We start from the raw sequence: 14,455 nt of genomic DNA, 5'->3' as shown, positions 1-14,455 counted from the left end.
GGCTCAATTAATTACAAAGCACGAGTGGAACTCGAGGTGCCCAGTTATCTCTGCTTTCAGGAAAAAAGCTGTGGCAAGTTAGGGAGGTGACAAAGACCGTCCTCCACTCAAATGCACAGATGTGTGTGAGTGTGCGTGTGTGCACACGTACATGTGTCTGTGTGACCACACAACCATAAGAGATCCTGAATTTGCTACCCGGGAGTTGGGAGTTGAGCACCCTCTGTGGGGCGTAGCCTCATTTACTTCTGGTCTAGCCTCGGTCTCTCCCATGAGGACAAAGTCCAAGGCCCAGACCTGGGAGGGAAGCCTGTCCCGTGATGAGGCTGCTGGGAGAGGCCTTTGTGAACTGTCCTCCTCTGCTTATGCCCACACATGTCCCCCAGAGCTGGCCACTTCCCCTGCCTGGACCTCAGATCTCAACCTAGCAGGTATTCTGCTGGGTCCCTGGGTGTGGAGCTTCCCACTGACACCTTCATCAGCCTGATTCCAGACTTTGGGGTTCTGGATTCATGGGGCTTTTGCAAGGACCCTACGAGATGAAAACTGGACAGCGCTCGACAGGCTGGCTGGCTCACAGCACGTGTTAAATGCTTCATATCCTCTGAAATGATTATTCCCGCCTCTGCTCCGACCTGACTACAGCAATTGCAACTACCATTTCTCAGCTTCTGGGAACATTTTCTGCACTCGGCCTCTGGGCAGGGCTCCCTTCTGGGTCCCCTTCTCCCACCTGGCCACCCCTCCTCTGTCCCCTGTGCTGGCTCCTGCTCATCTTCCCAACCTCCAAACTGGAGAGGCCCAGGGCTTGGTCCCTTCTGCATCCACGCTCGTCCCCAGTGACCGCCAGTCCAGTGGTTTCAATACTATCTCTCCACTGCAATTCCCAAATGAATGTCTCCAGCCTGGGCCTTGACCCTGAACTCCAGATTCTTCCAGATTCCACCCCTCCACCATTCTCCGTCTCAAACTCAGCACACCCAAAAGCAAACTCCTGGCTTTTCCCCCAAAAAACCTGCTTCCTCCATCATCTACCTCATTTGTTAATGGTGACTTCATCCTTCCTGTTGCTCAGGCCCACACCTGGAGCCATGTCGTGGATACCTTCTCCCAATGTCTCGGCCAACAGCAAATCCTATTGGCTCTACTTGGAAATGTGTCCAGGATCCCATCGATCTCCCTCCCTTCTCTGGTCCAGTGCCGTCGTCTCTTGCCTGGAAATGGCAGTGGGCTCCTCCCTGGTCTGCCTGCCTTTACTTACCCCACTATTGTCTATTCTCAGCAAGGCAGCCAGAATGACCCCTCTAAAGCAGGAGACGGGCCATGTCGTTCTCTGCTCAGAGTCCTCCCTGCCGTGTCACCTTCGTCACCACCTCAGGGCCTTTGCACATGCCGTCACACTCCGCCTGGACGCCCTCTTCCTATATAGATCTACATGGCTTTCTCTCTCATCTCCTTTGAGTTTCTGCTCACATGTCACCTTCCCGGTGAGACCTTCTCCCTGACCACCCTCTATAAAGCAGCCCCTCCTCGCTCCCTTCTGCGATGCCCTTCCCTAGCTTTATTGGCTCTCCACAGAACTTATTACATCTAGTATACTTTATGTACTGTTATTAATAGTCTGTTTTATTAATAGCCTGTCTGGTTTATTAATAGTCTGTCGTCTCCCACCAGAATGTCAGCTCTATTAGGGCAGGGATCGTGGTTCTGCTCACTGCTCTCTCCCCAGCTTCTAGACGATGCCTGGCACACAGCGAGCCCTCACTAAATATTTGTGGAATAGGTTTACCGAGCTCTAGTTATCTGCCAAGCACAGGTACAAGTCTTACACGTATCACTTCTTTTCATCCTCATCACGACACCTTGAGGAAGGTGCTGCCACCTCCATTTTAAAGACAAGGAAACCGAGGTACCGAGAAATTAAGGAACTGACTTGCCAGGAAGTGGCTGAGTCAGAATTCAAATCCAGGTAGGTTGGTCACAGAGCCGGTGCCTGAGACCACTGGGCTGCACAGCATCTTGGCCCTGCTCTCAAGATTTGTGTTCTCAAAGGGTCTCCTCACCTGTCTGAATTCCGGACGCTGCCAATGACTTAACCTCAGAGAATGTACCGCCCCCAACGCCTGCCTAATTCTTGGTCCTGTCAAAGGCTGTCCCCTGGACTTTCTGCCACTCAAGCCCCCAGGCCAGAGTCCAGTTCTGCTGACAGAGGTCATTCCCACAAGGGATTCTGGGAGCAGTTGGGAGCTCCGATCTCTGGCCATAAATATGTTATTAGGCACTAATGGGGCCCAAGTGCCAATCAAACCCAGCCCCTGCCCCTCGCCAGCCTCTGCCTGCAAGGACAGTTAATGGCTCTGAGCGAAAACTAAAAATAAGTTGCAAGTCGATGGGAGAGGAATCACCCAGAAATGTCAGCCTGCACGACTGTCACTGCCGAGGTGGGGCCTGGAGAAGGAGTGGGCTCAGGGGTCAAGGGGAGGGCAGGGACCAGGACGGAGAGGCAGCACCCTCAGGCCTGCTTTCCCTCACCCTCACGTCTGGTCCATCACTAGACCCACTGGTGGCGACTTCCCTTTGTTTCCAGAATCCATCCATTTCCTCACCTCACCACCTGGAGCTGCCGCCGCCGTCTCCTCCCTGGGGTCCCTGCTTCTGCCTGTGCAACTCAGATCGCGTTCCCTGCTTTGCTCAGAACGCCCCCCCCCCTTCCCGCAGAGTTCCCACCTCACCCAGAGAAGAATCCCACGTCCTCACGTGCCGGGAGCCACAGGCCCTCTGCGACCTCTTCCCCCGGTCCCACTCGCCGTCCTCACTCCACGTCGGCCACGCTCAGCCCCTTGCTGTTACCTAAACGCCCAGCACGATGCCGCCCCAGGGCCTTCGCATCTGCGGTCTCCCCTGCCCGGAATACTTTCTCCGCACACCTTCTCCAAGGCCCCAGGTGCGCTCAGTTTAAACATCACCTCCTCGGAGGCCTCCCTGAGCACCCTGGCTACAGTAGATCGCCCCCCACCAGGACCTCGCTACTCGTCACCCTGTTTTATATCCTGCATATCAGCATCCAAAATCACCCTATATATGTTTCCTTGACTGCCTGCCCCACCCCCACCCCGGCTAAAACATAATCCACACAAAGTCGGGTCTCGATGGTCTACAGTAAGTACTCAGCGGAAACTTTAAATAAATGACTCTTCAAAATAACTGGTCGGTGCACTTCCAAAATGTCATGAAAACAATGAAAGGCACAGGAACTAGTCCACGTAAAAGGAAACTAAAAAGGCAGAATGACTAAACGCATCACGTGATCATGAAATGGATGCTGGACGGAGAAGGGCCGTGGGGGGTTCTACGGGACAACTGGATTATGGACTGTATGTTAGATAATAATCCTGAACCTAGGTTAATTGTCCTGAATTTGGTCATTGTCTTGTGATCATGTGCGAGAAAGATTCTTGCTCCTAGAAGGTGCACGCTGGAGTCATCAGAGGTAAAGAGCCATGATGTCCGCACCTTATTCGCAAATGATTCAATAAAATACTCACAGTAGGAGAGAGAGAGAAGGAAAGCAAAAGGGGTAAGTGTTAGAAACGGAAGAATCATGTGTGAGTTCATTAAACTACTCACACGGCTCTTCTATAAGTAAGTGTAACGCTTTTCCCAATTAAAAAAAAAAAATCGATACCGAATGAATAATCTGTTCACGATACTGTTTCACAGTTAGGAGTCAGGGAACTGGGGCAGACAGCTGGTGTGTGTGCATAAACCCACACTCACACTCGTACCGGCGCACACTCACACATGCACACCTACATATATGCACACTCACAAGCACACATCTACATACCTGCACGCATGTGCGCACTCACAAGCGCACACCTACGTGAACACATGCACATGCACACTCACGCACGCCACGCCCGCGCGCCCCTACTCACACGTCGCACCCACCTGCGTGGCCCAGAGCTGCAGCACCAGAGCCCGCGCCTGCATCTCCTCCGACACGCCCATCTCCTTCAGGTGCAGCAGGTAACTCTCTAGCCAGCTGCTCCGGTCAGCCCGGGTGACCACGCTGGCTGGGGACAACAGCTTCCAGAGGTGACTTTTGACTTTGCACACTTGGTCCTTATCCCCTGCAGAGATAGAGCACACAGGGTGGAGGTTACAGATCCACCCAAGCCCATGGCCACCCACCCCTGACCTGCCATGAGGCCAAGGGCCTTCCGGGTGACTCCCCTCCATGGGAGAGCGAGGTTCCTCTGAGAAGGCGGCTGCGGGGAAGCCCTTCAAACGTTGACTTGCTTACTGTCCCACCTCCAGTGGACAGGAGCAAAGGCCCTTGTCTGTTCCATTCACCTCTGTGTCCCCAGCACCTGGTCCATAGTAGGTGCTGAGTAAATACGTGTTCAATGAATGGTGGTTCTTTACGCAGCAGAGGAAGAACACGAAACACCGAGCTCAGCAAAGCTTCATTCAAGAGACACCAGAAACAACCTAACCGCCATCGAGAGGGGCATCCAGACCAACTTGGGGCCTCGACCTCAACTTGGGGCCTCCGAGGAAGACAGGTAAAGTAAACGAGGAAGAAGGGCCAGGGTGGGGCTGTGGGCAATGGGAGGGTCGGGGTGGCCCCTGCTCAGCTCCACCGCCCCGCCCCGTGGGCCAATGTGCCCCCAGCCAGGGAGCCTGGTTCTCAGAAGAAGCTGGATATCAAGATGTTTATGTGGCATCTTCTCAGGTTTCTTTTAAGGTTAGCATCTAAGCGAGAAAAGCTTAATCACTGTGCAGGCCACACGAGCATCTCTGAAGGTCAACTTTGGCCCATGGACCACCAGTCAGCAATCACCACCTCACAGTGGAAAACCATGAGGAAGTCTTTCACGTACAGAGACGGGGCTCAAGGGCAGCCTCCTGAGGGAATAAAGCCAGGTGCTTATTATTTATACATTGTGCTAACGCTACAAGATGAGGCTATATTTATACATATATGCACAATATAATATTTGGTTTTTCCAAATCACCCCTTGGAAAAGTGGGAGTCACTTTGGATTGCTACGAAATTCCAAAGTTCTAGAAACTCTCTGACTTTTTTGAACCATGAAGCAGTGTTTCAGGAAAACCCACCCACCCAATGGTTCTAACCCAGGCTCTGCATACCACAGAGTGTTTGAAAGGGTGGCGAATGTAGGTTAAACACATTTTTTAAGTATCTTAGTTACGTTTTCAAATAATGTCCTCCATATGCTTTTCTTCAACCTCTAGACACAGTTTCCAGTGACATACTTCTCAATTTTAAGCAACAAGCCCATTATTCATCTAAAATACATTATTTTCCTGTGCTTCCCAACTTTGGGAGCACTGGAGTTTAAAACTTGGGGGTATTAAATCCCTGGATGCCCAGAACCCACTCCAGACTAATCTTGTCAAAATCTCTGCCAGTGGAGGCCAGACACATAAGAGTTTCAGCAGGTGAGTGCAAGATGCAGAAACTGTCGCAGCCTCCTCAGTTGACGCTAGCTCTGGATGCTTATAGGAGTCATCAGATGAGAGAGCTAACAAAGGAGGAACAGGAATTTAACACATATTTAGAAATAACTGGCATTCTCCAAGGTCGGGCATCCCATTTACAAGTGTTGAATGTCACTGCGAACATGGCTTTTAAGGATGACTTCACAAAGCAACGCAGTATGAAAAGACAACCAACAGAATAGAAGAAAATATTTGCCAATCATCTATCTGATAGGATTCTAGCGCCCAGAATATATAAAGAACTCCTACGACTCAACAACAAACACAAACAACCCAACTCAAAAAATGGGCAACGAACAGACATTTCTCCAAAGGTGATATGCAAATGGCCAGTAAGTACAGGAAAAGATGCTTAACACCATTAATCATTAGGGAAATACCAATCAAAGCTACTTTGAGAGACCACCTCACACCTGTCAGGATAGCTAATATCAAAAAAAAAAAAAAAAAGAAAATGAGTAAAATAACAAGCAAGGATATGGAAAAACTGGAACTCTGTGCGTTGCTGGTGAGGATGTAAAACGGTACAGCCACTGTGGAACAGTTTGGCAGTTCTTCAAAAAGTTAAATATAGAACTATCATACAATCCAGCAATTTAACTCCTGGCTATATACTCAAAAGAACTAAAATAAGGGACCCAAACAGATTACTTGTACGCAAATGTTCATAGCAGCATTATTCACAACAGCTAAAAGGGGGAAACCACCCAAATGTCCATCAACAGATGAATAGATAAACAAAGTGTGGTATATCCATACAATGGAATATTATTCAGCCTTTACAAAGGAAGAAATTCTGACACATACTATTAACAAGGATGAATCTTGAAAACATTGTGCTAATGAAATTAGCCAGACACAAAAGAACTATTGTATGATTCACTTATATGAGGTTCTTAGAGTAGGCAAATTCACAGAGACAGAGAGTAAAATAAAGGTTACCAGGGGTTGAGGGAGGGGATTATGGGAGTTACTGTTTAATAGAAACAGAGCTTCTGTTTGGGATAATAAAAACTTTCTGGAAATAGATAATTGTATAGTGACAAAACATTGTGAATGTACTTACAGCCACGAAATGATATACTTAAAAACGGCAAAATTCATGTTACGTGTTATTTTACCACAATTAAAAAAAGGAAGTTATGTGAACGTCGTTTGGCAAATGAGCCAAAGATGGTGTCGTACAATAAAAAATTGGACTGAAACAAAAAGTAAAAAAACATAGCATATATTTTGATCCACAGATCAAATCAGTTAACATTTGTCAAGCCCTTAGAATAGCACAGGGCACACATGATACCTTACACAAGAATTAGCTGTTAAGACTATCAGCCCTGCTGCTGGGCGAGATGCTGATGTTGAAGATGGAATCTGAATACAGCTATTGTCCGGAATGGAATGTGAGAGTAAGAACAAAACAAAATTTCTAAGTGGTCGGTTTCCATAGCATGTGAGCTTAACCACAGATGTTAACAACATCTGTAAGGGCAAGTTTAACTATTTCATTTCCATTCCTAATTATTTCTATACTTAGTTGACCAAAAACTTAAAAAGACAAAACAAAACAAAACCATCCCACTGGGAAAATAGGGGCTCACTGTAGATTTGGATCACAGTATAACTTGGGCTCGTACTGTATTTTAACACAGGGAGAACTGTCTAGAATGGCCCTGTCCAACAGGGCAGCCACAAGTCCCGTATGGCTATTGAGCACTTGAAATGGGGCTGGCCCAAACTGAGAGGTGCCGTGAGTAAAAGTCTTAGCTTGAGTGACAAAATGTAAAATATCTCATTAATAATTTTTATATGGATGACAAGCTGAAATGCTAATATTTTTAGATATACTGGGTTAAAGAAAATGTATTATTAAAATTGATTTCGCCTCTTTCGCTTTTTTTGCTAACCTGTCTAATAGGAAATTGAAAGCCGCTTACATGGCTTGCATTCTAGACAGCACTATCTTAGAAGGATAATGTTAAATTGATAACACATCTCAAAAGAGAATTTCCCTTTTCTATAATACTGATTTTTTTTTTTTTTTTACAAGAGGCAGGGGAGCCCAGTTAAGAGCCTGAGCTCTGGAGTGGCTGACCTTGAACGATAGGTTCTTTCTGCCAAATTGCTCTCCCAGAGGCTGCACGTGCCCATAAGGTAAGGGCAGGTTTGCCCACCAACTTCCAGCCCCTACCTGAGACCTTCCCCAACATCGCCACCTGCTGCCCACACTGGGAAATGCAGCCTCCCTATAACCAGCCCAGATGCTGCTTCCAGAATGAAGGGGGGTCCCGCCCCTCTGCATCTACCCAGACTCCCCTGGAACGTCTGTATGAAGAAAAGGGCAATGGAGGAACCAACTGCTCTTTCCGGGGGGAAGCAGCCGGCGCTGGGATGTGCCAGGCGCTTGATGCACAGGACTTTGCAATCAGAGCAAGTTTTCATTTTGCTGGCTTTGCCAGCTACCAGCTCCATGTCTACGACAAGTGACCCCTCTGAGCCTCAGTGTCCTTACCTGCAAAATGGAAATAATAATACCCAACTTCCAGCATTGACGCCAGGATTCAATAAGATGAGGATTTGCCTCTAAAAGACGTTAAGCGATGTGAGTAGGTGACTCGCAGAAAGGAAAAGCAAATGTCAATCAAAGTCATCAGAGAAAGGTCCAGAAGGCCAGATGCCCTTTTTTACCCATCACATGAGCTGATAACTGCATGTCAACAAGGGCGTAGGAAAATGCAAGTTAAAACAGGTCACCCAGCTGTGCCCATCAGGCGAACAAGTAGGGAGACTGAGAGCATCCGGTGGGGAATGAGCGGGCTCCTTCCCTTCGGGTAGGCACATGAATTGCTCCATCGTTTTGGAAATGATACGGTAGTAGCTAATAAAACAATTTAATGAGTATGCCCTTTGACCTGGCAAACCCACTTCCAGGAAACTGTCAGTGAGAAATAAAATCACCAGATGGTAGAAGAGATATTAGGACAATAAAATACTATAATAGCCACACACACAAAAGGAAATAATTATAAGTACCCTTTGGAGGGGGACGGCTACCTAAATACTGACATGTAAGGGCTAGAAAGATGTTTATATTTTTATGTTAATTTTATATCCTTCTACTTTGCTGGATTCTTTTTATTTTTTATTTTTTTTTGCTTGAGTTAGTTGTATCACAGATTTTCTGAGGTTTTACAGGTATATTATCAGCTCATCTGCAAATAGGGATAGTTTCATTTATTCTTTACCCATTCTTATATTGGTAATTGACTTCTCTTATCTAATTGCAATGGCTAAAACTTCTAGAACAGCGGTCCCCAACCTTTTCGACACCAGGGACCGGTGCTCCTGTGAGAATCTAACGCCTGATGATCTGAGGTGGAGCTGAGGCGGTGATGCTGGCGCTGGGGAGCGGCTGCAGATACAGATGAAGCTTTGCTGGCTTGCCCGCCGCTCACCTCCCGCTGTGTGGCCCAGTTCTAACAGGCCAGGGACTGGCACCGGGCCGTGGCCCAGGGGTTGGGGACCCCTGCTCTAGAAGATGTTTGTTTGTATTGACAGGAGAGCATGTATCTGTGTTAAGTTAAAAAAAAAATTGTAAATAATACAGTCCCTTTTTGTAAATACACATGGAAGCATTCTGGATATGTATGTCTGTATTTGAAAAAAAAAAAAACATATAAAACTCTGTGAAAAGATGTATATCAGCACGTTAACACTGGGAAGCTGGGCCTGTTAGAGTATTATTACTTTTTCCCGTCTATCTCTATAAATAGTTTGTTAGCCACGAGAATGTGTTTCTTAATTTGAACAATCTGATATGTTAAAGTTTGGTCTTTAAAAATACATAAGTAAAGGAAAGGAAGTGATGAGCTGTTGTGAACGCTGAGCGAGACGATGCTTAATTAACCCGGCATCCGACACACAGAAAGTGCTCGAAGGCAGTGTTTTCTCTTAGTACTTGTCGGTCACCTTCCAGGAGGAGCCTACTCTTCTCCTCATTTTACAAATGAGATCCTTCGCCTTGAGCTTGGACACCCCCTCTGGGGTCCCTCAGTCTGCCCCACCGCCCACCAGGGCCCCCCCATGGTGCTTACCCACTGACAGGGAGCCCCGTGCCAGTTTGGGGAGCAGCAGGTCGAGCTGGCGGAAGGTACGGAAGACGTCAGCTGAGTGGACGCGGTCCTGGGCTTGGCTCTGCTGGGTGCGTGGCAGGGACTCGACTCCGTACAGAGTCAGGTAGCCGGCTCTGGGGGCGGCAAGCGACAGATCAGGGGTCCTCCTGGAGCACTCCCGGCCCAGCCCGCCCATTGCAGGCTACACGCTTTTCTCCATTCGTACACCTACACGAGCGCCTGCCTTTCCTGCGACATGTCTGGACCGTTCTGGGCCGGTCACTGTGAGGAAAACAAAGCCATCAAGGCCTCGTGGAGCAGACCCTCGAGTGCAGGGGACAGACAACAGACCAGAGAAGGGAGGGGAAGAGTAACATGTCAGCGGGTGCTTGGAGGCGTGTGGGAAGGGGTGCGGGACGGGGCTCACCCTTAAGCTGAAACCTGAAGGGCGAGGAGGAGCCAGCGAGGAAGGAACAGAGGGAGGGGGTCTGAGGCAAAGGCCACGGCGAGTGCCAACGTCCCGAGGCAGGAAGGAGATGGGAGGAAGGATAGGCGTGTCGAGGAGGAGCAGGGGGGCTGGCGGGCCAGAGCAGGGTGAGCGAGGGGGACAGTGGGGCCGCATGGGGCCTCGCTGAGCGTGAGGGGACAGAGGCAGGGGCGGTCTGGGAGCTGGCAGGGCTGGTCGCACGGGGCCAGGCAGGGAGCTGCAACGGACTGGACTTGAGGGGCCTCGGGGGTCTGAGCAGGAAAAGGGCAGGGCCTGGAGCTCCTCTCCTAGTCCCTGGACCACCCAGAGAGGGATCGCCCAGAGAAGGGGGGTGGACGCAGGAGCGAGGGAGGGCGGGGGCCGAGACGAGCCTGTCTAGTCCCCAGTCTGTCCTTTATTCACACTGCGCAGACATGTAGTGGGCCCTCAATAAATGTCGTCTGTCTGTCTGGCTGGCTGGCTGAGAGGGAGGGAGGGAAGGAGGGTAGATGGACGGTGGACAGGTGAACAGACAGGAGGGTGGGCGAGTGGGTGGGTGATGGATAGATAAATAGATGGGTGAGCGGGTGGGTGGTCGGATGGATGGTGAGCACGTAACTCTGAGGACACTGACCTTGGGAGAAAATTACTGGGTCATCATGATTCTGAGCTCAGTCATCCGGGCTACTGTCCACGTTTGCCCTACATCCTCTCCCCTCCCCCAGCTTTGGCTTCCACGCCGTCGGAGACAGAGCGCTCACAACCCTCCCCTCCCACCGGCCTGAGAGGAAACAATCAGAACAGCCACGATGAGCTCGTGCCAGGGTCCGCCCCGCGGGCCCCGGTCAGGCCTTCGCATCGGCCCCGATTTCCTTCTCCTCCAAACACGGGAGGCCCTGCGCCGGCCTGAAACACGTTTCACTTGGTCAACAGAGCTTTCCTCAAAACAAACTGAATGAACGTTTAAACATTTGGGGAAATTCACACAAAATCTGGATTACCCCCTCATCTTGAAAAAGCACAGAATCCGGCCCCCCCCCCCGGAGCCTGCAGTCTGCCAGGCAACCCCAGGCGGAAGCTGCGTCATGGCGTTTTTTAGAAATTTAATCGTGGCCTTGAGACAGGAACGAGCTGGCAGAGTCCGGCGATTCTCACCGGGCCCCGTGGTCTTCCTGACAGTACAGTCACACACCTGTCGCCAGGGGTCATCCTGCTCTCCCTGATGTTTTTTTTAAAGCAGAGAACTGTTTCCCTGGACATATATTTCTACCAAAATAGGAAAAAAAAAACCATAATGCCCCCCCCCAAACAACAACAACAACAACAACAAGGCCACAAACTTTCACATCGGGGAAGTGAAGGCCCCCTCGATGGCACCTCCGTATCAGAATAACACGCTCCCTGGCTAAGACAGACAAGAATTACATGTGTGAGTACACATGTCACCTACAGATGGCGCCAGGGGGGAACTAAAGCCTCAGCGGGGCTGGGCAACGAGGGGGCTATTGTATTAAACGGGATGTCAGGACAGGCCTCCCCGCGGAGGTGACCCTTGAGATGAGACTCGAATGAAGCGAGGTGGGAGCCGTGCAGACGACCTGGGGAACAGAAACCGCAAAGGCCTCGAGGTAGGTGCCCGCCTGGCCTGTCCAGGGAGGCAGCGAGGAGGCCGGGAGACGACAGAAGGGTTCGGGGAAGGCCATGCTGGATCCCGCAGGCCCGGGTAAGAACTTCGGATGTGACTCAGAGAGGCAGGAACTCGCGTAGGGACAGGTCAGGAGATTTCAGCGGTGGCATCTCACGGTTCGGGGCCATGTGAACCTGCACCTCCATCGGGGTCCCTGTCATCCAACCCGCCCACCTCTTTCTATTTTGGGGGATACAGATGGCGATGTAAAGGCCCTAGGCCACCAGGCCAGGAGGCAGGGGCTCTGACACAGAACTCAGGCCCTGAAGACTCGGCACCCATTGACCCGACGCCCTACACTGCGCCTGCTGTCACCACGGGCCTGAAAGGGCCCACCTCCCCCAGAGCCACAGCTTCCTCTCTGACTTCTTTGCCCTCACAGAGACACAGGGTGGCAGGAGCCAGGAGACCCGGGAGTTGCCCTCTGTGACCCTGCTGGGTGGTTTCAGCTGCCCCTCTACGTCAGCCTCCCCACCGTGCGATGACAGGGTGGACCAAACCAGCATCACCCAGACCAGTCGCAGCCCTGGGCACAGTCTGCGCCATTCCAGGGAGAAGTGAGAAAGACGTGGGCCTCTTACGCAGCAAGGCTCAGGCTCTGCAGCCAGCCCCGCCAGGCCCCGATCCATGGGACTCTGGGCACACGGCTTCGGCTCTCCGGACCTCAGTTTTCTCATCTGTCGAGTGCGGTTTGTAAAGTACCAGCCTCACAGAGCTGTTGCGAGGATTGAATGCACTAACACATACTGAGCCTACACGTACACACACACACGTGTCACAAACGTGCCTGTGTGCTCAGGTGTGTCAGCACATGCCTGTGCTTCATTCTGAAACTGTGTCACTCTATTTCTTAGAGCAGTTGAATTGTCTTTGCTTTTGTGGAATGCTGGCCAATTACTGGCACCACCAAAAAAATCACCGACCTGCCCCTGTTCTCGCCCTCACCCCCGGTGGCCGTGCTCCTCCGGCCCCACGACCGCCCCAGCCAAAGCCTTCGGCAGGTTCCCGTCAACTCCAGGCCCACCCCAGACTCACAGCACCTCCCGTCATCTCCCTGGTCCAGGCCGCCGTTCACTGCGGCAGCCTCCGTACAAGCCAAGCCCTCCTGCTTCTCTCTCACTGTCACACACCCGACCTGCGCCTAGTCTCCATCCGGCAGCCAAAAAGGGCCTTTAAAACTCCAAGTGCAATCATGTCACGCCCCTGCATAAACCCCCAATGCCACTCATCTTACTTAGAATAAATGCCAAAGGCCCCTTTTTGGCTTATGTCTCCTCGACAACTCGCAGACTGAGCCGGGTAAATACTTGGGGTCCCGGATGCAAAATGTCATCTTGCAGTCTCTGTTTAGAGTGTCCCAAACTGCTCCCCACCCCCCACCACCACCACCGCCTCATGGCTCCCCAGCCACGATTAACAGCTGCCCCGGGTCCAGACAGCTGGGCTCCGCTCCGGGGAGCGGGGGCCGCTCGGGCTCACCTGAGCAGGAAGCTGTAGGAGAAATCGAGGAGACCCATCTCACGCCAGGCACCGCCCACTTCGGTGGCATCGCCCAGCAAGACAGTGCGGAGGTTGGTATACATGGCTTCGGTGAGTGCCTGGAGGTCTCTGTGCAGGAGCGTCCTGGGGCAGGGGACAAAGCAGTGAGAGCACAGCTCCCAGCGGGAGGGCACGCGGGCAGGTCCCTCCCCACACCGCAGGGTCCCGGGGCTCCAGTGCCTCGCTGGCAACGGGGGCCTTTGGGAGACTAACTCAAACAAGATGACGTTATGATTACCATCGCCGTGGACACTGACGGCCGTGACTATCCTCGGTGCTAAGTCAGCATAACGATGCCCTTTCACCTTTTGACAACCTGAGAGAGCAGTTGCTACTCTGATGCCACTTTACAGACAGGGACGTAGATGGAAGTCACTTGCTGGAGGCCACCTAGCCAGTCACGCATACAGCTGGGATTAAAACCCTGCTCCGCCCAGCTCCGGAGTCTGGACTCTTAGCCACCACAGTCTGTCCCTCCTCAGGGCACACGCGCTTGGATAAGGAACCCACAGACTTCTGAAAGACGGAGAACTAAGATGCCAACCCTTTCTCCTTGAGTCCCAAAGTCAGGGAAACCTGTTCGGATGGTTTAAGTGTCTCCCCACCAAGGGCTGCTAATGAGACATGACCCCCAAGTGAACATGACACGAGTAAGGGGCTCTGGCTGGTGACCCGGTGGTCATCGTGTGTGCCAGGGAGTCTGAGATGAGAACTGGATCTGGCGGGGTATGTGGCCGAAGCTCGAAGCCCCTCTGTACTGAGTCTCCACAATACGGGGTCAACACTGAGCCCTGCCTGAGGATATGATTAGAAGCCAAGAAGGGTGGGATCTTGTGTCTAAGTTTAAGGCCTCTCTATCTGTGCAGGGCAGGGCGGCCAGCGGACTGTGCCCTCGGGACAGTGCAGCGTACATGCCCAACAGCAACACCTTGTGGCAGCAACAAGTGCCAGTGTACAGGTAAGGCACTCCGGCTCTTTGTCGCCACCTGCTGTTTGCAGATGGGATGGCTCCCTTTAGACTGCGTAAACGCCTGGGTTCTTGGATAACTCAGGAGGGGACAAGTTCCAGAGGCGTTCCATAAACTTCCAGGTAATAAAAGCTTTTGGATGTTCACGTTGGAACAT

General features: G+C 51.3%; 1 protein-coding gene across 1 annotated transcript in view; it reads right to left on the bottom strand.

Moving 5' to 3' along the window:
• Positions 1-14,455, bottom strand: part of PTGIS (prostaglandin I2 synthase) — a 38,447-nt gene that overhangs the window by 10,713 nt on the left and 13,279 nt on the right. Inside the window, exons 4-6 of the mRNA XM_016143727.2 lie at positions 13,271-13,414; positions 9,621-9,772; positions 3,952-4,133 (exon numbers count right to left, since the gene is read on the bottom strand). Coding sequence (XP_015999213.1) covers positions 3,952-4,133; positions 9,621-9,772; positions 13,271-13,414 — 478 coding nt within the window. The remainder of the gene's footprint in view (positions 1-3,951; positions 4,134-9,620; positions 9,773-13,270; positions 13,415-14,455) is intronic.

Source organism: Rousettus aegyptiacus, unplaced genomic scaffold (genome assembly GCF_014176215.1).
Source record: "Rousettus aegyptiacus isolate mRouAeg1 unplaced genomic scaffold, mRouAeg1.p scaffold_m13_p_12, whole genome shotgun sequence".
Taxonomy (NCBI): domain Eukaryota; kingdom Metazoa; phylum Chordata; class Mammalia; order Chiroptera; family Pteropodidae; genus Rousettus; species Rousettus aegyptiacus.
Note: the sequence above shows the minus strand (reverse complement) of the source record. Positions and strands in the feature narration are given on the sequence as shown.